This window comes from Polyergus mexicanus, unplaced genomic scaffold, assembly GCF_030449975.1.
Source record: "Polyergus mexicanus isolate NDT 795.1 unplaced genomic scaffold, iyPolMexi1.0 SCAF_21, whole genome shotgun sequence".
NCBI classification, from domain to species: Eukaryota; Metazoa; Arthropoda; class Insecta; order Hymenoptera; family Formicidae; genus Polyergus; species Polyergus mexicanus.
The window spans coordinates 4826127-4850767 of NW_027223341.1; the positions used below are offsets into that span (position 1 = coordinate 4826127).

Genomic DNA, 24641 nt, shown 5'->3' on the forward strand with positions numbered 1-24641 from the left:
AAGCAGTGGTATCAACGCAGAGTACTAGTCCACAGCTCGGAAGAGAAGACCCGAGCGCATAGCAACGAGCTTTAACAAGGCCCTAGTTACTATAGCAACGGATGTTGTTGCTACTGCGGCTGCGGGTCTTCTTCTTCCGAGCTGTGGACTGTGTTAGACGCATGTATTGCGATTAGCAAAGAAAATTATTAAATCAGTGGTGAGCATATTGAACAATATACTATATTGGACAACAAGAGCTATCCAGAAAATAAGGCAAGTAAAATCTGTAACCTGTAATCTTTATGAAATAGTTTTTGCTTGAATATGTAGTACATATCAACGCAGAGTACTGTTAAACATTACAAAATAATACATACATTCAATCAGCTATGCCGAAGCGTAAATATCTGTCTTCGCATATTTCAACGAGATATCGCCGTAAATTAATTAGAGAAGAGAGTGATGAATTATTTCCACTTATTTGTAATGAAAAACCTAGAGTAAATTCGTGCGTAACTGTAAGTAATTCCACTTTAAATAATGACAATGATAAAATTGTACATGTCAATATCAATAACGCTCTTTCCGAAATTGTACAAGAGACAAAAAATTTACCATTTTCCGATGAAACGAATATTTCCGAATCTGATGCTTCTTTGAACAATATATTTTCGCACGAAACTTTAATAAGAGAGAATAATAATTCAGAAAAAGAAAACAATGATTTTGAGGCATTCTTAGTACAATGGGCTATCACGTATCGTATTTCTCATGTAGCTTTATCACATTTATTATCTGGTTTAAAAAAAGTACATCAATTTTTTTTTAATTTACCAAAATGTGCAAAGACATTACTACGTACACCACGATCTTCTGTTATTACTGACATATTTCCTGGTCAATATTGTCATTTTGGTATTGAACATGGTGTTCTACAATTTTTATCTACAAGTAATAGTACAGTTTCATCTTCTATTCAGATTCAAATCGGTATTGATGGTGTGCCGATATCTCGATCCAATTCAAATCAATTATGGCCCATTTTAGGTCGAATCATGCCTTATGGAAAAGTATTTCTAATTGGTTGCTATTTTGGCAAAACCAAACCAGCGGATGCAAATGAATTTTTAAAACAATTTATAAAAGATATAAATATTTTGATTAATAAGGGCATAACTAATAACAATGAAACAACATTTCCAGTGTCAATACACTCTATCATATGTGATGCTCCTGCTAAATCTTTCATTACACTTACTAAAGGACATAGTGGTTATTTTAGCTGCACAAAATGTACAATTGAAGGTGAATTCATCGCTAACAGAATTTGTTTTCCCAATTCTGACTGGCAAAAAAGAACAGACGCTAATTTTCGTAATCAAACTCAAGAAGAATATCATCTCGGTTGTTCTATTTTATTAAACATTCCAAATTTTGACATTGTATCTCAAATTCCATTAGATTACATGCATATGATATGCATTGGCGTTGTTAGGAAGTTGATAAAATTATGGATAAGTGGTCCTCTTAAAGCTAGATGTTTATCCTCGCAACGAATAAAAAATGTTTCTCAATTTCTTCTCGATATTAGGCATCTTATTCCAAAAGAATTTGCAAGAAGACCGCGAGAAATTCACGATTTTGCACAGTGGAAAGCAACCGAATTAAGACAATTTTTGTTATATACCGGTCCTGTTATATTACAAAAAGAAGTAAATCCTGATATATTTTCAAATTTTCTTACTTTACATGTTGCTGTTCGGATTTTATGTCAAAATAATAGTACAGTTGAATATATTGAATATGCGAATAAATTATTGAAACATTTTGTTGAATGTTTTATCAAAATTTACGGGCCCGAATTTGTATCCCATAATTTTCACGGTCTTCTTCACATAACTGACAGCGTAAAACAATTTGGGCCATTAGATACTTTTAGTGCCTTTCCATTTGAAAATTTTATGAAAGAATTAAAATCTCTTTTGAAAAAATCTGAGAAACCATTAGAGCAAATTAGCAATCGTTATGCGGAAATGAGTTTTTATAAAATCAAATCTGACGATGCAGATATATCAAAAATAAGTGTAAAGAATTCACACGAAAAAGGACCGTTGATATCAGGTTGTTTCAATCCACAATTTTTGAAGGTTGAATTTCCCCATTTTATTATTTCAATCAAATCTTCTGATAATTGTTGTCTCATAGAAAAAGATATTGTCTGTTTGGAAAATATCGCAACGTCGAGTGAAGGTAATTATATTGCAATAGGTCGTAAATTCAAAATTGTTGAAGAACTTTATAATAATCCATGCAGTTCTATTCATTTGGGTATATTTAAAGTAAGTCAATTATCTGACATTCAAACCTGGCCTTTGCATAAAATCAGTCATAAATTCGTAAAATTGCCATACAGGAATGAAAGATATTTCGCAGTAATACCGCTTATAAGCACTACATATTAATAATATTTGTATATTGCGCTTTAATTTGTTTAATAAAAAATTAAAATAAATTCTGACAATAAAAGCAAAATAAAATATGACAATAAAATAAAAAATTAAAATGATTTCTGATACACAATAATCTATACAAATTGAAATCTTGTTTACAATATTACTCGTAGAAGCTCTTTTGTATAATTTCACAGGAAGATGTCGAATCGAGGATTTATCGTCGTAGAATTCTCCGATGGTATCCAAGTAATACCCAAAATTTGGTTACAAAGTGAGGATGTATGCAAATATCCTTCACATTTCAAAACGGATTTAAGACTGCGAAAGGCAATTGAAAAAGAGGAAATACCAAATTCTGATTGGCCTTCCTTTAAAATTAATCGGATTTTTGGCGAGTATTGTAAGTATTTCAATAAAATAGCTTTTATTGCTGTTAAGTTTTACCTATTCATAATACTAAATGTTTACAACATTTTCAGCGTCTTTACAAAAGGCTGATGCGAAAGCAGAAAAGACCTTATACACGTCAGATATGGATACTGAGAAAGAAGCTAAATCTTATAGAAAATATAGAGCGAGGAAAGTTTTATCTTCATCCGAAAGCGAAGAAGAGTCATGCACAAGTGCAATTTTGCCACCTGCTCCATGTCCTCCTGCAAAACGTAATTATAAACAATTCTAATCGCGTATATATATATATATATATATATAATGAATTTTATATATATATATATATATATATATATATATATATATATATAAAATTCATATATATCTCTCTTATATTTTAACATTATATTTTATTTTATCAATATGAAAGGTCAACGACTGTGCAATACAAACGAAACAGTACAATGTGAAAGTGCATCCATTACACGTTCTTGGGATTCTGCAAAAAAATACAAAGTATCATCACAAATTTCAAACTTGAGCTCCTACTCATCATCTTTGCAAGGTGAGCAAATTTATTACATATCTCCATGTAACAATGCATATAATATTATATAAAATTTCATACTTATAATTAATATTATCAGTAAGTATAAATTTAAAAATGTATACATAATTTTTTACATACAATATTTAAAATAATACATATACAATATTAATAATATTTTAAAAATTGTGTGCCTACATATTCTATCTATACATATATGGATATACGACGAAATATACATATATGTATATATAGAATAATATATATATGTACTATACTCATATAGTTTACATATATAACTTGTCAAAATTCCATTTTCTTTCTAACTCCTATTTTGAATGCTAAATGTATTTATAATATAATTTATGTGCAGATGCGAATGATTATGGTACTTTGTACGAAAGAGATGAAGAAGCGCTTAACATTGCTACAAGAGAGAAAAATCGAGACAATTCAATACACCGACATATGAATAAAATGGAGGAAGTTGGTCGATCTAACTGTACGCAAGGAAACCAATATATAAAGGAAAAGGAAAATAATAATTTAAATCATCAATTTTCACAAGCTGCGATTGGTAAGTAAATGTAATGCATATAAATATAATATATACACACATACACATGCCCACACACACACACACCACGCGCGCGCGCGCACGCCATTAATTTTATACATATATATTTCATATTTATCATTAATATTATCAGCAATTATAAATTTAAAAAAGTATACATAATTTTTTACATACAATATTTAAAATAATACATATACAATATTAATAATATCTTAAAAATTGTGTGCCTACATATTTTATATATACATATATGGATATACGACGAAATATACATATATGTATATATAGAATAATATATATGTGTGTGCACTCATAAAGTTTACATATATCTTGTCAAAATTCAATTTTTCTTCTAACTTCTATTTTGTATGCTAAATGTATTTATAATATATTTTATGTGCAGATGCGAATGGTTATGGTATTTTGTACGAAAGAGATGAAGAAGCGTTTAACATTGCTACAAGAGAGAAAAATGGAGACAATTTAATACACCGACATATTAATAAAATGGAGGAAGTTGATCGATCTAGCTGTATGCAAAGAAACCGATATGTAAAGGAAAAGGAAAATGATGATTTAAATCATCAGTTTTCACAAACTGCAATTGGTAAGTAAATGTAATGCATATAAATATAATATGAACACACACACACACATACGTACGAACACACATGCACGCACGCACACACGCACACGCATACGCACACGCATGCACCATTTATTATATATATATGGACCGTTTATTTTGAAAGTGGTGCAAGTCCATTTTCTTTTGTTTCGAGAAAATTAAATGTTAGCAGATCTGACAATTAAAAAATATAGGTTAATTATGTGAAGTCTGGGAATGTTTGTACTAATTTATCAATATGTAATTTGATTATATAAATTTCTTTTAGGCGAATTTAACTAAAATAATATATATTTCCAGGCTGCAAATGGACTTACACCACTTTCATAATTAGTCAATTGTAAATATCATTTAATTTCAATTTTGAAATAACAAATATCACTTAAAATATATTTCATATTAATCCAATTTTGTTTATAAATAATAACAAGAAATAAAATAGAATTTGTATTTTTTATTTTGAACGTTAATTATATTTATATATTGTTAAACTTAACACAAGATATTGGTATTATTAATTATTTATGCTCTTCATGTGGCAGTGTTTTGAAATATTCATGATGCACAGGAGGTATATAAGGTAATAGCTGCTGCATATCCTTATATTTTTCGTATGTAATAGGCCTGGCATCGTGATGGAAATTGGACTTACACCACTTTCATAATCAATGGTTACGCAATTTCTTTTACCGGCCAATTTTAAATTGAACAAAGCATTGGCATTTTTTAAGATATTAAATACTAACTAGTTATAAACAAAAAGTTTACACTAAATTAAGAATAAATTACGTCATATCTCATTTTTTTAAAAAAAGGACTTACACCACTTTCAAAATAAACGGTCCATATATATATATTTGAAATAAATGGTGTACATATAGAAATTTTGCAACTGTAATAGAGTTTAGCAATTGTGTATTGTGAGCAGATTTAGCAATTGTAAGGCCTTTATTTATACGTGTTAAATTGTTTTCTATACAAATTTAAAAATAATAGGTATTACAACTTTTACCTATTTCTAAAATTTTTAATAAAATCTATATATATTATTATTATTATTTTTTTATAGTTTTATATAACTTTTATATAATAGATATGCGAAAGATAACAATAATAATAAATATTTTCATATAGAACTATCAATTTAAAAAAAAATGCAATAATCTACATTTTATTTCATTCATTAGTAAAATTGTATAATATATCGAAATACAATATATGTTCTTGTCTGCTATATTTTTTGAAAAAGCAACGTATGTAATGCCACTAATTTATATGTTTTATATACAATTTATATATTTAATTTACTATACTTATTACATTTTATTATATTATTATATACATTTATATACATTTATTTATATATATTATATACATGTATATGCTATTTATACATTATAAGTGTATATATATATATATATATATATATATATATATATATATATATATATATATAACCGTTTATTAATAATAAATGCTATTTATAGTGGATCATTTCAAGAGATTAACAAGAGAAATAGTGACTATAAAATATGATATGAGACAAGCATTGAGCTTATTAGATATTTTAGTTGAAAGAACTAATAAAAGCACAGAATGTGCAAGTACGAAATTTTCTTTTGGTGACGCTGAAAATCGGTTTCCGTTGCAAACTGTAGCCCAATTAGCGGAAGTTGAGGAGATTTTGAAAGTTTCAGATTCCCAACATAACACTGAAATAGTAAGTTAACGCATATAAATTTATATACAATATAATAGTCATATATATATATATATATGTATTTCACAATTATTATCAAATCTTTTATAAGTACATTATATAATCAATCTTAGGTAAACTTTTCCACAGTAAAAACATTGTATGTCCTTTTCAGAAATTTTAATCCCTATTTTAATTTTATACATATAAATAATCCCAATTAAAATAATTAAGCGTAAAAAGCTGGTTTTTTTTACTTATAAGATTATCACATTTCATGAGATGTATTAATCATTTAAAATTATTATTAATTATTTATTAGATATTATCAGAGATATTAATCACTTAAAATTGCTATAGAAAATGATTGAAGATTGTTAAGAAAAAGACATTACTTTATTTAATCTAATAATATATTACTTTTACTCTTACCTTATAGCGCGTATATATCAAATCTATCGGAGGAACATGCGTCGATGATGCCGTAAAGAGAACGTTGTATAAAACATTCTCAAATAAATTGGCGGAGAAATATAACTGGGAAGGCCGACGCGGAAAAGAGCCACTGCATAAATTGGAACTAATGAAAGTTATTTTCAGTAAGTTTGTTTATATGTAAATACAACTGCAAAATATCTTCTGTTAGAAGATATTTTATTTTTTTTCCTCTCTATATGCGTGTAAAAATGACAGCTAATTAGTTTCAATAACTTGCCATGGAACATTCTGTATCATATATAGATATATTTATGATTATTACTTTAATCAAATTTAAAAAGTTTTTGATGAATTAAATTTTATTTCCATTTTTACATTGTATAACTTAGAAATAATTATTAAACAAAGATAATACACTATGAATTACTATAGTCATCAATCAATTAGTATAGAAGAAAAAATTAAAATAATGAAAATATTTTTAGGATCCATACTTCACAATATCCCAGATTCCGATCAGGGCAAAATACAACGAAGGGTTATGGAGTGGTTTCGACATTCAAAAGCGAGACATGAAAATGAGAAGAAGCGGACCCATAGATGCGAAGGCAACGTTTCTAATTTATCAGAATAAAGAACTGGAAAGGTATATTAATAATGTCAAAAGGTATGAAATATTAATTATTTTAATCATTACTGGCAACATATTACATACAAATTCTATTGTACGTTGTGTTATAGAATTATTTGCATATTTCGCAGTTATTTTCACTTGCAATAATGTACGTAAGTTCGTTTTCAGCTCTTTTTATGAAACAGTCACTGATGAAATGCGATGTGCAAGTTTCCAATAGCTTATTATATCGCAAGTCTGAGACTTCCTAAAAAAAAAAAAAAAATTAATACAAGATATGAGTAGATATAGCGAAAAGATAAGAAGGGGAGAAATATATTATTGTTTTAACACACAATTTTCTAAACTCGTATTCAGAATAATGTTTATTTTTTATATGTTTAGATTTTTATATGTATCTATACTCACCATTCACGCTCATCACTGTATATTGAAATTAAATTTGCATGGCTCTTTAATTATAGATTATTTCCGACACTATTTGTACACTACTATTGCTTATGTTTCTGTAAAAGCCATTGGCTTTAAGTAGAATGGACTGGGTTTTGATATTCACTGCTAATATTGAATATCAATAGTATATGTTATGTAAATTATAAATTTTCAGTATTGAGAGCCATTAGAAAAATATAAAAACAGTAAGATTTAGACGGTAAACAAATTGATCAATCACAATTGAGTACTCTCGAAATAACCCTAGTGAATCTCGATTATGATTGGTCAATTCGCTTACTGTCTAAAAATAAGCCTATTATAATAGATTTTACATATGTTTCAGATGTGCATGGACAATTTATATCCACATTTTAATTAATAATAAAAGTTATATAGTTTTTCGAGTTACGCGCATTATAAATATATTAAGATTGCATATAATAATCGAACATATGCATCTGTGTTAATAAAAATTTTTATTTTATGAAATTTTTATTGACACAGATTCGTGTGTTATCATCAATTACTGCAAAATATTTCTTATTTATATGATTTGTATTTGTTATTGGTTTTACAATAAATAGAAAAAGGTTTTTCACAATTTTTTCATTTTTGTGTGTTTACAATTATCTTCCTTTTACTATTAAGATGAAAATAGAACCGACTGATCGAAAAAGTGCGAAATCTTCTTAATTTATTAATTGTACCGTTAAAAATATTTGCAAATTTATTTCATATCGGTTATATATGATAATATATACAATTATAACTTAATTCAAATTTATCAATAAAACCGAAAAAATATTTTTCTTTTCAATAAAAAATTATATACAATACATTTACAGGCAATAACTAAAAAAAAAATTTTTCGTAGGGATTGTTGGATATGTATTATTTATTCATTTTTCTGTTTGCGTAAATAATTGTATTAAGAACAATATATTTTTGATTTTACGAAACACAAACCAATTATATAATATGAATAATTCAATTATCTCTAGTTTCAATCTAAAAATTAAGAATTTTCTTCCTTTAGTAATAAATTGCTGATATATGTTATGAATTGTGTAAAAAATTTTGATATCGAAGAAAATTCTTTATCTTAAAATTTTGTTAATTATATTTTAAAGTTTAATAAAAATTTTCAATAAAAATTTGTATTGTTTATAAATTAAAAATAGAATATATAATATCACAACAAATTTTTAAGTATACTCTCAAAACATTAACTAACAATGAAAATTTTAAATAAGACAAATAAAAATTAAATTTTACTTTGTTAGAAAATGTGTATAAATCTATCATACATCCATAACAGATGTCTAATGGACATCCATTATGGATTTAGAGACGACGTCTACCGTGGACATAATATGGATTTCTATTAGAAATCTATACAATATCCACTGTGGAGATAGATGTCGCATGGAGCTATGGAGGTTATATGGACGTCTAATAGATGTCATGTTCCGTGTGGGTATAGCAACAGTAAACAGATGGTATATAAATTTACATAATAAATATATAACAGTTGTTATTTTAATTTTTTATTCCAATGTTATATAATTGTTATAATATGTGTTTGCTAGTATATTATATAGCAACAATAAACAGATGATATATAACAATTATATAATAAAAATATAACGCTGTTATTTTAATTTTTGACTCGAATGTTATATAACTGTTATAATATGTGTTTGCTGGGCGCATTGCATAAATAATAGAAAAAAATCAAACTATCGATTAAAAGTCTATTAGGAATTTGATCGATTCAAACGTTACTGATAATGAGATCCAATAATTTAAAGTACACTCAACTAAGTATAAAATATACTCAACTAGTGAGCCGCGTATAGATGTATAATCTGTCTGTGTATTACGCTTGACATGGCGCAAAACGACAATGTCCCTTGATAAAACAAAAAATTTTTTATTAAATGAAAGATGTTGTATTTACATTAATGTATTTCAATATTACATTATATTATATACCTAATATAACATATTAAATATTACATATTTTAATAATAATTTAATATGCAAAATTACAATCTTTTGCGACATGTATATCTTCTGTTCTTGCGAGATTGAAGGAACATTCGCATTAGTAAAATATATGGTATTTCTGCCATTAAAGACAATACGTAAGCGCAAATATAACTAATCATCAAGTATCCTATAAACATTGGAATCTAAAAATTGATAATAAATGAATTGATAAAAAATCTTTTGTTAGTATCGAAATTTTAGAGATAATCTTTACTTACCAAAGGCAGTAATTCCAAATGAACGGATGTTTCACTAAAGGAACGAATCGATTGTATGACGAAGGGATTTACGAGATAAGCACAATAAGTAAGTTTGCTAAAAGGGATGAAGACTTTCGACGATAATAACTGATTAACAATACCTGCAACACAATAAAATAATTTGTATATATATATATATATATATATATGTGTGTGTGTGATGATAAAAATAAGACTTTTTTAAAATTATAGAATTATTTTTATGCGTTATGCTATTAGAAAAAAACTTATAAAAGTGTAAATTAAAAATAAATTAAATGAGAGATGCAAGGAATAAAATTACACAATATTATTGTTATATTAATTATAATATTACAACTTATTTGCGTAGATTTATGTGCAAATGTGTATATGTATGTGATAAGATTTGTTATATATATTTTATGAAATGTACTAACCACCATGCTTAGTAAAACACGCTATTACAATCCATGCTATACCTATGGCCCAAAGTGTTCTACTTAATGCAACATAAACAGCAGCATACAGAATAGATACGTTTCGTTCATAAAAGCCTAATAATACGAAAATAATACACGCGCTCCCAAGACACCAACATAAAATTACAATTTTCTGAAAGTAAATTGTACACAAATTGTAAAAATTCACAAATATTTAATTAAAATATAAATATATTAATATATATAAAGTAATATATCAATAATTAAATAAAATCATCTATTCATGTAAGTCATTTGTAACTATTTTTATAATTGTTTAATAATTGCTTATTTTTCACATTAAAAAGTCATATGATAATCAAATTATACTTTACTTTTCTCAAGACCAATTTTTTATTTAGTCTTCTTACAATGTAACCTGTAATTATCCCAATAATATATGGTCCTATTCTGATCCATGGGGGATAGTACAAAACACTAAAAAGTCTATATTGTTCGTCAAATCTGCAATAAGACAATATTTAAGTAATCTTATAATTAGTAAAATGTTTTTATTACTTACGTCGGAATATATTCGTAAATATATGAAATATAACCAGTAAGTACAATAGAGCCTATTAAAAGTGCACCCAATACGACAACAGTCATGTAAAAGTACCTAAAATTAGCAATTTATATTTATTTAAATATATACCCAATATATTGTGCTGATTATAATATCCTCGATACATCGACTTACACAGTTGACAAAATCAGTAGCACAGTAGCAATTATAAAATATTGCATGTCATTGGCTAAATACCAACTCCAAATCATGCACTATAAGAAAATAGGAAATATAAAATAAAATTTTAATATTTTTTAAGCAAAATTGAACTAATTATAATTATTTAAAATATATTTATATACCATCGAATCGAGATCGAACAGATTATTTATGTATAAACAATTTCTCCACCAATATTTCGTACAAATTTCGTGCAATCTATAATTTGGATAAAATTGTGAATTCTTGTCGTACCAAGCCGAATTTAATTGCAGTATTCCTATCATCATCATGTAGGCAGGTGTCAACCTTAATATAAATTGTTTTGAGATATAAATATATATATACAATACATAAAAAGAGATAATATTATTAAGTTAAATTTTATTTCTAAATTGTTTTTATATGCATTGTTCTTATTTATTGCCTGTATAAATAAAGATAATAAGCGAGAAAAACGTACCGAACAAATCTTTTTATTATATGAATAAAGAATTCATTTAATTTTGCTTTGTAATTAACAGATGTGGTTTTATCTTTACCCATCTTATCCTTCAAATATAAATAGGTTACTAAAAATCCGCTTGTAAATAAGAAGGTATCTGTCGGTATGATTATGTTACTTAATACTTGAATGTAGAAATCCGGAATGATTCTCCATAAGAATGTTTTATTGTCTATATATACAAAATAATCTCTGTTATATATAGAAAACAAGATGTATATATGTATTAATTCTATAAGTCTTTTTCGAATTACTTACCGATATAATTCAACATGAAGAATATTGTATGAAGAAGAATTATCCAATTCATAGTCAGAAATTTTAAACCGTGAATAGTAGGTATTGCGTTAGCATCCAATTTTGTGCTGAATATTATTTTTGTATTTGTGTATACAGAAAAACATATCAGTATTTTTCCAATTCTATTTTCTCGATGTGAAAATAAAGATGTTATTTCCATTTCCTCGGACATGTTCTCCACATCTATATCGCAAGATAGAATTTTCAGTAATATATTTATATAAAAATCAACATATGCTTTAACTAAATAAGGAAACTTGAAGAAAGAAGCATTATTTAAACTTAAAAAAATATATGCATATACAAGATGACTATTAATATATAAATCTATGTATAAATTTTTGCTGATCTTTATTAAAATATTTCCTTATTAAATTATTCGACTTGAAAATACACTGATTTTAAATAGTCAAATATCATTTTAATGTGCATAAGCGTGATTTTCAAATACAAATATAATATTGTACATAAACAAAATTACGAATAATTTAAATACGATACTTACTAGCTGTAGTATTAGTTTTATCTTTTGCAAGTAAATATTTTTGATGCACGAATATATCGTACATTGTTCCAATTATCATCATAAAAAAAGTAAGCGCTAAAACACTACAATTATAAAATAAATACAAAATATATCTCTCTATTATTTCAAAATTTTGAAAGCCATACAAAAATTTGATTGTTATTATTCACTATTCAAAAAACAAAGACTAAAAAACAGTATTTTATACACTAAAAATTAGGCTATTTTTGAGCCGTTTAAATCCGCGAAAAATCATCGTAAGAAAAAAATTTAAAAAGCATTTTGAAACTTAAAATTTTAACTTTATCGCGCTCTCAACAGTTTTCTCAGATTTTTATATTTTTCTTGTTCTGTGCTTTAAAAACGAATACATTGTTTTGTTCTTAAAATTACGTAGTTTTGATACTTTGCAGCTCGATAAAAAAATTTTTCTCGAAAAATTTATTTCAAGTTTCATAAACTATAACATTTTACCTACAAAATGCTATTTTTTAATAATTTTTTTGACCGAGTTACTTGATTTTGAAACCTGTATTTTTTAGAAATAATGTCGATACTCGGCGATATCAGATTAAAATTAAAAAAGTCTGAAGTTTTAACTTTAACAGACTATCGAATTTTTTATATTTTTTTTATTTTTTCAATTCTGTGCCTTAAAAAGAATGTTTAAGAGATACTAGTTTAGTTTCAAAATCGTGTGACTCGGTCCAAAAAAAAAAAAAAAGAAAATGAAAAAAACTAGAAAATTCCTCTCTAAAAAGGTCATGTTATTGATATTGTTGCCTCTTTTCCGCGATGCTCTGATTAGTTCTCTCTTTTAAAACTACCAAAAAACGCGCTAAAAAGTTAAAACTTCAAGATTCAAAATGTTTTTTAATTTTTGGTCTGATGATTTCTTCACGGAGTTTCAGCGTTTTAAAAATAACCTATTTTTTAGCGGATGAGAAGTGTTCCTTATTTTTTTTGAGTAATATATTGTTATTTGCTGGTAAAATAATTATTATTTTATAACAGAGTGTTTCATTCATAAAAACCATCTCTTCTTTCAGTTTTGACAATAAAATTCCAAAGCGAAGCAATTTGAAATTTCTACAAAAATGGCGATAATTTGAAAACAACGCATTTCCGGACCTATGTTTATACTAAGTTTTTTTTCTTGTTTGTGGGTCCTCAATAACCTCTCGAGCGATGGACCTCTACTTCTGAAACATCTGTATATTATTAATTATATATTTTCTTTGATTTTTTTATATACCAGATGAAAAATATTGCATCATTAGATAACCATTGTTGATCGTCTTTTAGATTTTTAATCTCGATCAATTTGAAATCCACGGAATAAAGGTCACTGATAGAAAAAATTCTATCGCGAAATATTTTTTCCAGAATTAAAGTTAGATCATTTATAGAACATGATGCTGGTAAACAAAGGCCGAGCGTAATTAAATCCTAAAACAGAATATATTGTATAGTACATATTAAAATACTTTTGTGTGTATATGTACATATATTATATAATATAGAACATTTTATAAATGCACCTTATATAATTATGTATATTAGAATGTTTAAAAGAAACAAATCAGAGTTTATTTTAAGATTTAAGAAAAAACATAATATCTATGATTAGTTTGTTATTTAATATTGTATATATATATATATATATATATATATATTATTGCTAATAATATGTACTGAGTGATTCAGGATCACTGCGACAAACTCTGAGGTACGCGATACGAAACCTATCGTTCCTCAGAGTTTGTGACAGACAATTATATATATAATTTGATAAAAAATTGAAAAATCTATATTAGTTCACTGGCTTTAATTTAATTTATAATTTGATATTCTTTCTAACTAACTTTATGTATGGGTAGAGAGAAAAAGAGAGAGAAGCTTATTTTATAAAAATGAACTTACTTCATTGGTATCGACATTCATATGGTATTGAAGAGTACTGTTGTGTGTGAAATGAGAAACAAAGTAATTTACTTCGAAAGGCGGAAATTCCTTTTGTGGATCACGATATATCGTATTATTTAATATATGCCGTTCTGCGATTTCTAGAGGAGCTGTATTCATTGTATCGAGACATTGACTACGACTCCCTAGCCAGTAATTATTTCCATAAAGAAAGCCTGGTTTAAATCCCCCGCTAGAATCCAGCACTCAAAAATATAAAATAAACAATTATTATTTAAACATAAATATTGAACAATAATTTTTATTTATTATTAGTACATCATCAATGTTTTCATTCATTGTTGAATTTAAAAAGTAATCTTTAAATATTTCATTATTTAGACCTGATCGCACCAATGTTTTTTTAGCTTTAAGCGAGATCTAAAACTTTTTTGGCTTTTGGTAATAATTAATGTCATATGTCTTTTGGCTTTATTAGACTTTAAACTAATCAAAGATTAAATTATAGTCTAAAGCTTAAAGCCAAACGCCAAATGACATTGACTATTGTCAAAAGCCAATATAGTTTTAAATCTCGCTTAAAACCAAAATAACATTGATGCAACTAGGAGAGAGAATTAGAATATCGGGAATTAGATTATTGAATACTTATACAATTTGTGTTATATTGTTATTATTTAATAATCATAGAATCATGTTAGAAACAGAGAATTTTAAATAATTTTTCTCAATAAGTTTTATATTTTTGCAGAAAATAACATTACTGTACATCTTAATATACTGGGTGTCCCATGGGCGTGTTATTAAAGTCATTTAGAGTTGAAATTGTTTAATAAACATATGTTCGTAAATGCTTCTTAATAAAATTACTATCAAAATTACTATCAATTAACTTATTTTAACTATTTATTCACAAATGCATTACAAATTCTATTCAAATTCATATGTGAGAAATCACAAATCAGAAAATCGCATTATTTACATCAACTTTCAATGGTTATAGTTCTATTAGGAAGCATTTACGGACATATGTTTATTAAACAATTTCAACCCTAAACGACTTCATTAACACGCCCTTAATGTATGAATCTCGAATCATGAGACATACTATATAATAATATGATAATAAAATATATAAGAAAATATCTCAATGTATGATTAAACTAATAAGGTAACATTATCAGTTTTTTATTTTACGGCTGAAGGTTAGTAGCATTAGAGAGAGAAAAAAAATTATATACAAATTTATTTTATTATATATACAAACAAAAAATAGTAAAATAAAATGTTAAAAATAAAATAGAAAATTGAATTTTAAATATTAAATTATAATGATCATATCAATGACTAAACTGAAAAATGATCACATTCTATTAAAATAAGAGATCCCATACTATTTAAATATTATGGGATCATCTTTCTATCCAGTTCATGAAACCGGTTTATGGTATAACGATAGAAAGTTTGAACATCTCTTTGAATAAACCATATGCCCCATGTAAAAATTCCAAATATTTCGTAAAATTATATCAATACAAGGATAAAAGATAGGCTAATAAGAACCGGGTGCAGTAAGTCGGCACAAAAAAATTCGAATAGAAATCTTCTTTAATAAACGTTTTGGTTCTTTTTCCGGACCATCTTCAGCAAATTAACAGATAAAAACTCGTATGTCTTGACCTTTGATTCCGTAGTAAGTTTCCTATCGGTTCTAGCCATTAAGAGATGACATAATGTTCACAGGATAGGACATTATAAAGCTGGAGGAAAATAATTAAAGATCAATAATAAAAAAGAAAACCTTTCCGAGGTATAACAAACTAAAAATTTTTTTAAATAAATAAAGAGTAGCAAGATGATTCATCAAATTAAACACAAAACAGAGAGCCGAGATCAAGAACATTCGAGAGACATACGACACACACTATACAATAATAAATAATAATAACACATGGATGTTCGAGACAAAATCTGTCATTGTAACATTTGCCTTCTGTACAACATAAATAACTCACTCTTTTTCTACATATTATTATTGTCACATTTTTGATATAATATATTCCATATACTTTGTAATTGTGTTGAGGATAATCCAAAAAAAGGAACCGAAACGTACGCTTTTTGTGAATTTGTCTATCACGTAGTCAAAATATCAATGTAATTTGATTGTGATAAAACATTACGCACAAATTACTGTGCTGACTCTTGATTACCTTTTATCTCTTTCGTATACATTTTTTATCAATTAGTTTTCTTTAATTTTCGAGATTCTTTGATATAATCATGATTAAATAAATAGAATTTTACTTACTTTTCAAGCTCCACAATATTCGTTGATCCACGGCGTCTCGGAAGTCTCGTAATTCCTTTCCGCATATAGTTGAGTTAATAAGATCGGCTCTCGAAGCAACGATATAAACAGGCAATGTATTACTAATAACTTTTTTATATTCATTCTTGTCAAATTCGTTAACTTGCGCAAAAACACTAATTAAGGCGTCAAAATTTACACAAATACATAAAATAAACACAAACCGATAAAATAACATAATGCAGAATACTTCAATATCAATTATAAACTGTAACAAACTTCAGAATTTTATTTATTCTTTGTTGGTTTTAATAATAATATTAAATGCAACTAGTAACTTTGTTGAAATAAGAAGATTTATCACAGATAAGCAGATATATCGGCGTGCGCGTGTCTGGACTCGAGTTTCGGTTGTGAGACTCACTTCTCGTTCTGTCGTATTTAATTCTGCGTGACTTTAACTTAATATTGACTGCCCGCGCAGCTTAGCGGCTACGTCTCTGTCAGCAAGTTCCGTGGTAAGTGGTGGGGGCTCCCATTTCCCACGAACTGGCAGCTCTGCTTGTCAGCGCTTTGCTCGGTCAACGGCTAGTATAAAAAACATAGGTAGTTAGGTAGTAGGGATGACTAACAAAATTTAAAAAATATAAGATATTTGAAAAACTTATTCGCATCAATGAAGATAATGATATATCTTTCAAACGAGAGCGTCTATCTATTTTGATATATTTCTGTTGGGAAAAATAACATTTATACAAATAGATTAAATTAATTTGTCCTGCGCGTGCTGGTAATTCATTGCGAAATTGTTTTAACCGATTGTTATTTGTTTTAAAGCGTGTGTCAGCAGAACGTCTTACTTCGAAAGAGTGCTCGGTTCAAGTTAGTATAGTTAGTTCATTGACTTGTTCATATTTAATTCTTCATCGAAAATCTGAAGGATGGCTGATTCAAATAAGCAGAGATACGAGCAACGGTACTTTAAGGTTTGGGAAGATATTTTCTTCGCATTTGTTCGCAATCGGATAATTTGTCTTTTATGTGGTTATGAGCCTTCTGTTATAAAAAAATACATTCTCGAAAGGCATTATAGAATTAAACATTCCGGAGAATATTCAAATTATGCATGTCAGCAAAAATGAAAAATATTTTAAGGATTAAAATTAATTTATCAGGAAGGTGATAGCATTTGTCAGGATATATTAATTTCTAACGTCGGTCATGATAATGAAAAAGCTGTAGTTGCATCGTACGCTATTTCTTTTCTTATTGCGAAACATTCCAAGCCATTCGCTGATGGCGAATAAAAAAATGCCTCGTTGAGGCAGTAAAATCCTATGACAAATAGATTAACCATTAACGAAGCTGCGAGCATTTCGCTTAGTATTCAAATAGTTAATAATATTGCGTCTTCTATCAAAAATAAGTTAAAATTCTCGTTAGCGACTTGTTCGTATTTTTCATTGTGTCTTGATGAAAGCACCGGTAATCGACACGTAAGCCAATTGAGTATTTTTATTCAAATTGTCCAAAACGATTTCTCATGTGTCGAGGAGCTTTTAGATTTAGTTGCATTGCATGGCACAACAACGGGTCTTGATATCTTCAGAGCAGTAAAAAACGCTCTCAAAGAATTTAATGTAGACTTTACAAAATGTTCGGCTATAATAACTGATGGTGCCAAAGCAATGACTGGCTCACAAAATGGATTCCTCGGTCTAATCAGGCAGCAAAATTTAAAATTTCTCACATTATTCATTGCATCATTCACCAAGAAGCGTTATGCGAGAAAGCTGTTAAACTTTGTAAATGCAGACAGTCATAAAAATTATTAATTTTATTAAAAATGGTAATAAATTTTTTTCTCATCATTTTAACACTTTTTCAAAGAGCATAACGCAGTTTATACCGATGTTCTTTTATACTGCGTACTTCGCTGGCTTATGTTAGTGCCGGAAAATGTTTGAAAAAGTTCTTTGCAATGAGAAAAGAAATCTTCCTTTTCTTGCAAGAACTATCTACTGCAAAATGCGACGAAAATAAATTTTTTTGGGAAGATTTAGAATTTCTTTGTGAACTCGCTTTTATTACTGATTTGAGACTAACCATTTAAATATCTTAAATTCAAAGCTTCAAAGAGGTAATCAAATTGATTCTCAATTTTTTAATGCCATTGATTCTTTCCGCAGACAATTATTATTATTTAAAAATCATATAGAGGCAGGTACTTCATATTTCTTCGCATCCTGTCAGATTCTTTTCGAAGAGCATGGCACAAATTGCAATTTTCAGAAGCATCTTTACTTAATCGATTCACTAATAAATCAATTTAATACGCGGTTCAGTGATTTTGGGATATTTAAAAATGATCTAATTCTTCTCGAGTATCCTTTTACCCTGCAAATCAAAGAACAAAATATAGAACTGCAACAGGAACTTTGCGATTTACAATGTGATCTTTCCCTTAAAACGCGATCGAAAAAAGGGAATAGAACTCTTCAAAATTTTAGACGTATTAGCGACTTAATCGAAGCTTAGAAACTTCGGTCTTCGATTTTTTTCCATGTTTGAATCTACCTATTTATGTAAATGTTCTTTTTCCAAAATGAAATATATTAAAACAGACAGACGCTCTTGTTTGAAAGATGCATCATTATCTTCGTTGATATGCAAATAAGTTCTTCAAATATCCAGATAGATATTCTATCCATCATCGAATCATGCGAACGACGTAATCGTACAAAATTTTAATTTAATGAATTTTAAGATTATTACTTATATTTTTTAAATTTTGTTATTTCCTCCTTTAGTTGGTGGCTATTTTTCGTTATTCTTTTTCTTTAGTGGATTAGGCCTACAAGAGAAACCACTGAAAAAAAACGCGTCAACAATAGTACCTCATGGGTGACGTGGAAATCTATTGCTAAAAATATAATAATTATAATTACGTTATTCTAATTTATATAATGACATCATATACTGGGGATATCCAAAAGTCCATAACTTAAATAATATCGTACATAAGTATCTTATGCTTTTAATAAAAGCGTCTTTTATAAATCTCGTCTCTTTAAATTTATAATTATTTATTAATTTATATACCGGGAAGAGTTTCCGCACGCGAGACATTTAACAAATTTAATCTGTCGAATATAATTTAATAATTCTATGAAATTAAATATGTGCACAGGGCACGAAATTTACTTGGTACTATACCAAGATTTTTTAGAAAATAATCTCAATTCGAGATTTATAATAACCCCTCTTTACCCCCCTGGATAAACAAAGGCGAGAAAAATATTGGGGCAAAGTCGCTGAATCGGGAATCGAACCCGAGTCTTTCACTTGCCGGGCGACTGCTCTTACCTCTGAGCTATTCAGACCCCACACCATCGATACTTCTCATTCGCTTTATAATAAGAGGGGTTAATATAAGAGGGGATAATATAAGAGGGGATATTATAAATCTCGAATTGAGATTATTTTAAAAAAAATCTTGGTATAGCACCAAGTAAATTTCGTGCCCTGTGCACATATTCAGTTTCATAGAAAACTTATTTTTCTATGAAACTAACGCACTACTATCCGCGTTCTGGCTCTTATTAGCCCGCGATTATTTAAAATTTGTGATGTCACACGAGAGCCTAATTTCTTAAATTTGATAATTTAATAATATTTTAGGATTATTATATCGTAAATGTAATTAATAATCGAGTATTGAAACTTTGTTCTTGAATTAATTATTTGAAAAAATTCTAAAGAGATCGCGTTTAAAACATTGATATTTGGCAGTAAGGGAGTACGGAACCGCATAGCGGTACACCGTACCTAAGACAGAGCACCGCATGCTTGGTTTTGGTTTCTTGGCGTGGATCTTAAGACGCAAGGGGGGCGCGATAGGCGTTGACTCTCGGAAATCGGCTGAAATGTGCAAATCATTTCATGCACTAATCTAGACCGAGCGTTTGCCTTTATTTAAATTTAAGGAGTGGAGATAAAAATACACGTAGAAAAGGATATATATATATATATATATATGTATATACAGGGTGGCTCACGTAAAGTGTTACAAGCTAATAACTTTAAAAATATTTGTCAAATCAAAAAATTGTTCATAACAAAGTTTCATGTTTTTGAGAGCCCTTTTTAACTACGTAAACCGTAAACATAAAATTTTCCCCGCTCCCCCTCTAAAGGAGGCAAAGAGTAACTTTAAAATTTTAAATGAAACCCCCATTTTTTATTATATATTTTTATAGCTTATCTCGAGAGCTTTAAAAAAAAAATATAATAAAGTATTTCTTCATTAAGTACTTTTTGAGTTATTTTATATCTTAATCTGACATATTTTGATATAAAAAATAAAATATCTCGTAAAATAACAAATTTAAGAAAAATAAGTTTTTAATGAAACTGACGCACACTACCATCCGAGTTCTGGCTCTTATGTACTAACCCGCAATTATTTGAAATTTGTGATGTCATACGAGAGCCTAATTTCTTAAATTTGTTAGTTTACGCCGGCTGAAAGATGACGTTATTAGTAATAGATATTATATAGCGAATGAGAAGTATCGGTGATGTGGGGTCTGAATAGCTCAGAGCTAAGAGCAGTCGCCCGGCAAGCGAAAGACTCAGGTTCGATTCCCGATTCAGCGACTTCGCCCCAATATTTTTCTCGCCTTCATCTCTCCAGGGGGATATAAAGAGATATTACAAATCTCGAATTAATATTATTTTTAAAAAAATCTTGGTACAGCACCAAGTAAATTTCATGCCCTGTACACATATTCAGTTTCATAGAAAACTTATTTTTCTATGTAACTAATATTTTTATAGCTCGAGAGTTTTTCAAAACACTTATAAAGTATTTTTTCATTAAGTACTTCAGTGCTGGGATTTACTTGCACATTTTGGCCCGATTTTATGACTCACGTCTATTGGCCCCCACTCACCGCTCGTGCGTTAGCAACGAGTCGCCAGATACGTGTAACTAAGGAACGCGATGCTTTGTCTCAGGAGCGTCCGTATATAAGAATGCCCAAATATAATAATAAGACAATACTTTTCTATAATTAAAAGTTTTTCTTCAATATTTTATATCAATGAATTATAAAATATTGAAGAAAAACTTTTAACTCTAAGAATTTTCGCGCTGTATTTTAAGTCTGTGGGGTCAGACTTCAGAGATACCCTGTACCATATATTATACGTCTATGGATAGAAAGCAGAAATGCAACAAGAATAACAGATGCTCAATTTTTATGAATTTTATGATTATATATGCATTAAACATCCCTCTCTAAAAAAAGCATGTTATTGACACTGTTGCCTCTTTTCCGCGATGCTGTTTAGTCCTCTCGCTGTGTTTACTTCACTGAGTAGCTGTCACAGTGGAGATCGTGAATTTTGATTGTTTGTAGAGATTACGTATTGCGCATTTATTATACGATACGTGCATATAATTCATTTATATAAAAACCTTACAGAACTGGTCTATCGAGCGGTTCGATGACTATGCGTATCGCGTATAATGTTGTAAGCGTATCGTAACACTATTATAATTTTATTGTTGCGTTTCACATGTATTACTACGCCTTATGATATTTCTTTACGAATCTTTATTTTTAATAGGCGCAATTTTTTGATATCATTATTTCCGTGGAATTTTATAAATACATTTACATAACAGTTTATGGCACGTATACGTGTGTGTGCGTGTGCGTGTGTGTGTGCGCGCGCGCGCACCTGGCTGTATACGTATGCGTAATATATACCAATAATATAATATATAGCAACATTTTATACTCATTTTATACCTAATCGATTTTTTTTGCAATTAATCTCGTATATGCTCAGTCATATTGTTTAGATATAAAGATAAAATCAAATAATTATTTGATGGAAAAGAGTAAAATAGAGGGTATATAAATAAATAATATACAATCACACATCAAAAACAGTATACGTCTAATGCTCTGGTGTGTACGATTCTAAAAAAAAGAAAAGAAAAAGAGAGAGAGAGAGAGAGAGAGAGAGAGAGAGAGAGAGAGAGAGAGAGAGAAAATAGAAAAGGGTGAAAGAGGGAGAAAAAGAGACGAATAGAGAAAAGTATGTATATAAATAAATAAATAAATAAATAATATAATTGTATATGTTAAATGTAGATGTATGCGCAAGTGTTTAATGTGAAAGACTATGCAATCAAAAATAATGCAGTAATATTTATATTGGCAACACATAATATTTATATTTATAATATTATATTATATAACATAATATAATGTTATATCAAATCAAACGTTTCGGCCCACTTCGGGTCCTTATCAATAAAAATAATAAAAATTTTAACACATAAAGAGATCGTGAGGCGGAGTAATACATACAGAACGCGATGATAGACTTATAATAGTGTTACGATACGCTTACAATATTATCGAGTGGTTCGCAGATGATAATATGACTATAAGTTTTCGCATAGGTCAGACTCATCTCACAGATACTTAATTTTGCTTCCAGAAATGATGGAAGCAGGCGCAAGCAATGGATAAAATGACCGTATATCTGTATTACAAATAATCCGCTGATAAAGATCGTAATGTCGGATATAGCGAAGGATGTGTGTCCGGTGTAAGCGTATGATGAATAAAATAAAGAATGTTATCCATGTGAACTAAAATGTTTTTCCCCTATCTAAAAAAGGTATATTATGTCGATACTCGAAAGTCTCGAAGTGTATTGTTGCCTCTTTTCCGCGATGCTGATTGGTTCTGTCATTGCGCTTACTTCGTGAGCGGCTGTCATTGCATATTTTGACAGTTATTTTGTGTGTATATCGTTAAAAATGTTTAATGAAAAAGAATAAATGGCGCGCGCAAAGCGCGCATTGTGTTTTTCTAGTATATTTAAATTATAGTAAAAAATTATATGTGGAAGTGAATATTGTATGATGAGAAATAATAATAGAATAACGGCTAACACACAAAATGAACAAATGTATGAAGACACGGATGTCTAATAGACTTTATAACTTATTGCTTTTTCTGTATCGACACTTCATGTATTATCAATAAATAAAATAATAGACAGTTAACGCTTAGTAAGAGTGCCAATTTTTATTTGATATTATTTTCTAGCAATCGTAACAATTTTATAAACCGACAACTATTTGTCATTATGATTTCTCTTTGATTATGACGATGATATTTATGCATTAAAAATAAAACTGGCCAAACAGGAAGGATTTCTTTGATGAAATATTCAAATCATTATTTATTGTAATTATGGCAATAATATGTTTTTATGGATTAAAAATAGAACTAGTCGAATGAGGAAAAATCTCTTTGACGAGATGACCAAGATTAATACATGCATTTATTCATTGTAGTTACGTGGCAATAACATGTTTTTATGCATTAAAAATAGAACTAATCGTATAAGGAAAAATCTCTCTCTCTCTCTCTCTCTCTCTCTCTCTCTCTCTCTCTCTGTTTAACCAGATGTCCAAAATTAATAAATATAATGATTCATTGTATTTATATGGCAATAATATATTTTTATGCATTAAAAATAAAATTAGCCAAACAAGGAAAAACCTTTTTGTGGCAAAAAATTAAGCATTCACCAAAACCTTTACAGCAACTGGTAAATCGATTATACGAAGAAAATGTATTTCGCATAGAAAAAATATTACAAGAAACATATCCCATTATACATTATAATAATTCATTTCAAATATCTCGCTTGGAATATAGAGAATTTATCATTTCTTCGTAAAAACCTAATAATTGCTGCTTAATATCAAGTAACAT

The 24641-nt window shown here is 28.1% G+C and overlaps 2 protein-coding genes and 1 long non-coding RNA gene across 3 annotated transcripts; 1 reads left to right on the top strand and 2 right to left on the bottom strand.

Annotated features, from left to right (window-relative positions):
• Positions 1-2472: 2472 nt before the first annotated feature.
• LOC138941985 (uncharacterized) lies at positions 2473-7527 on the top strand. Its single transcript, XM_070311987.1, has 8 exons — positions 2473-2835; positions 2915-3097; positions 3256-3390; positions 3746-3949; positions 4353-4556; positions 6065-6297; positions 6716-6875; positions 7200-7527. Exons 1-8 carry the CDS (start codon positions 2634-2636, stop codon positions 7346-7348), a joined length of 1470 nt encoding a protein of 489 aa, XP_070168088.1. The 5' UTR covers positions 2473-2633; the 3' UTR covers positions 7349-7527.
• Positions 6069-7871, bottom strand: LOC138941986 (uncharacterized). Its single transcript, XR_011448231.1, has 4 exons — positions 7757-7871; positions 7430-7595; positions 6709-6856; positions 6069-6289 (listed from the first exon to the last, which is right to left on the bottom strand). It is a non-coding gene; the product is annotated as an uncharacterized lncRNA (long non-coding RNA).
• Positions 7872-9831: 1960 nt separating this feature from the next.
• LOC138942059 (nose resistant to fluoxetine protein 6-like) lies at positions 9832-17068 on the bottom strand. The gene is made up of 13 exons (XM_070312092.1): positions 16831-17068; positions 14517-14764; positions 13849-14042; positions 12573-12676; positions 12026-12250; positions 11726-11939; positions 11406-11571; positions 11236-11315; positions 11059-11154; positions 10871-11000; positions 10494-10668; positions 10054-10196; positions 9832-9978 (listed from the first exon to the last, which is right to left on the bottom strand). The coding sequence occupies exons 1-13, from the start codon at positions 17066-17068 to the stop codon at positions 9832-9834; spliced, it is 2160 nt and encodes a 719-aa protein (XP_070168193.1).
• Positions 17069-24641: the final 7573 nt, after the last annotated feature.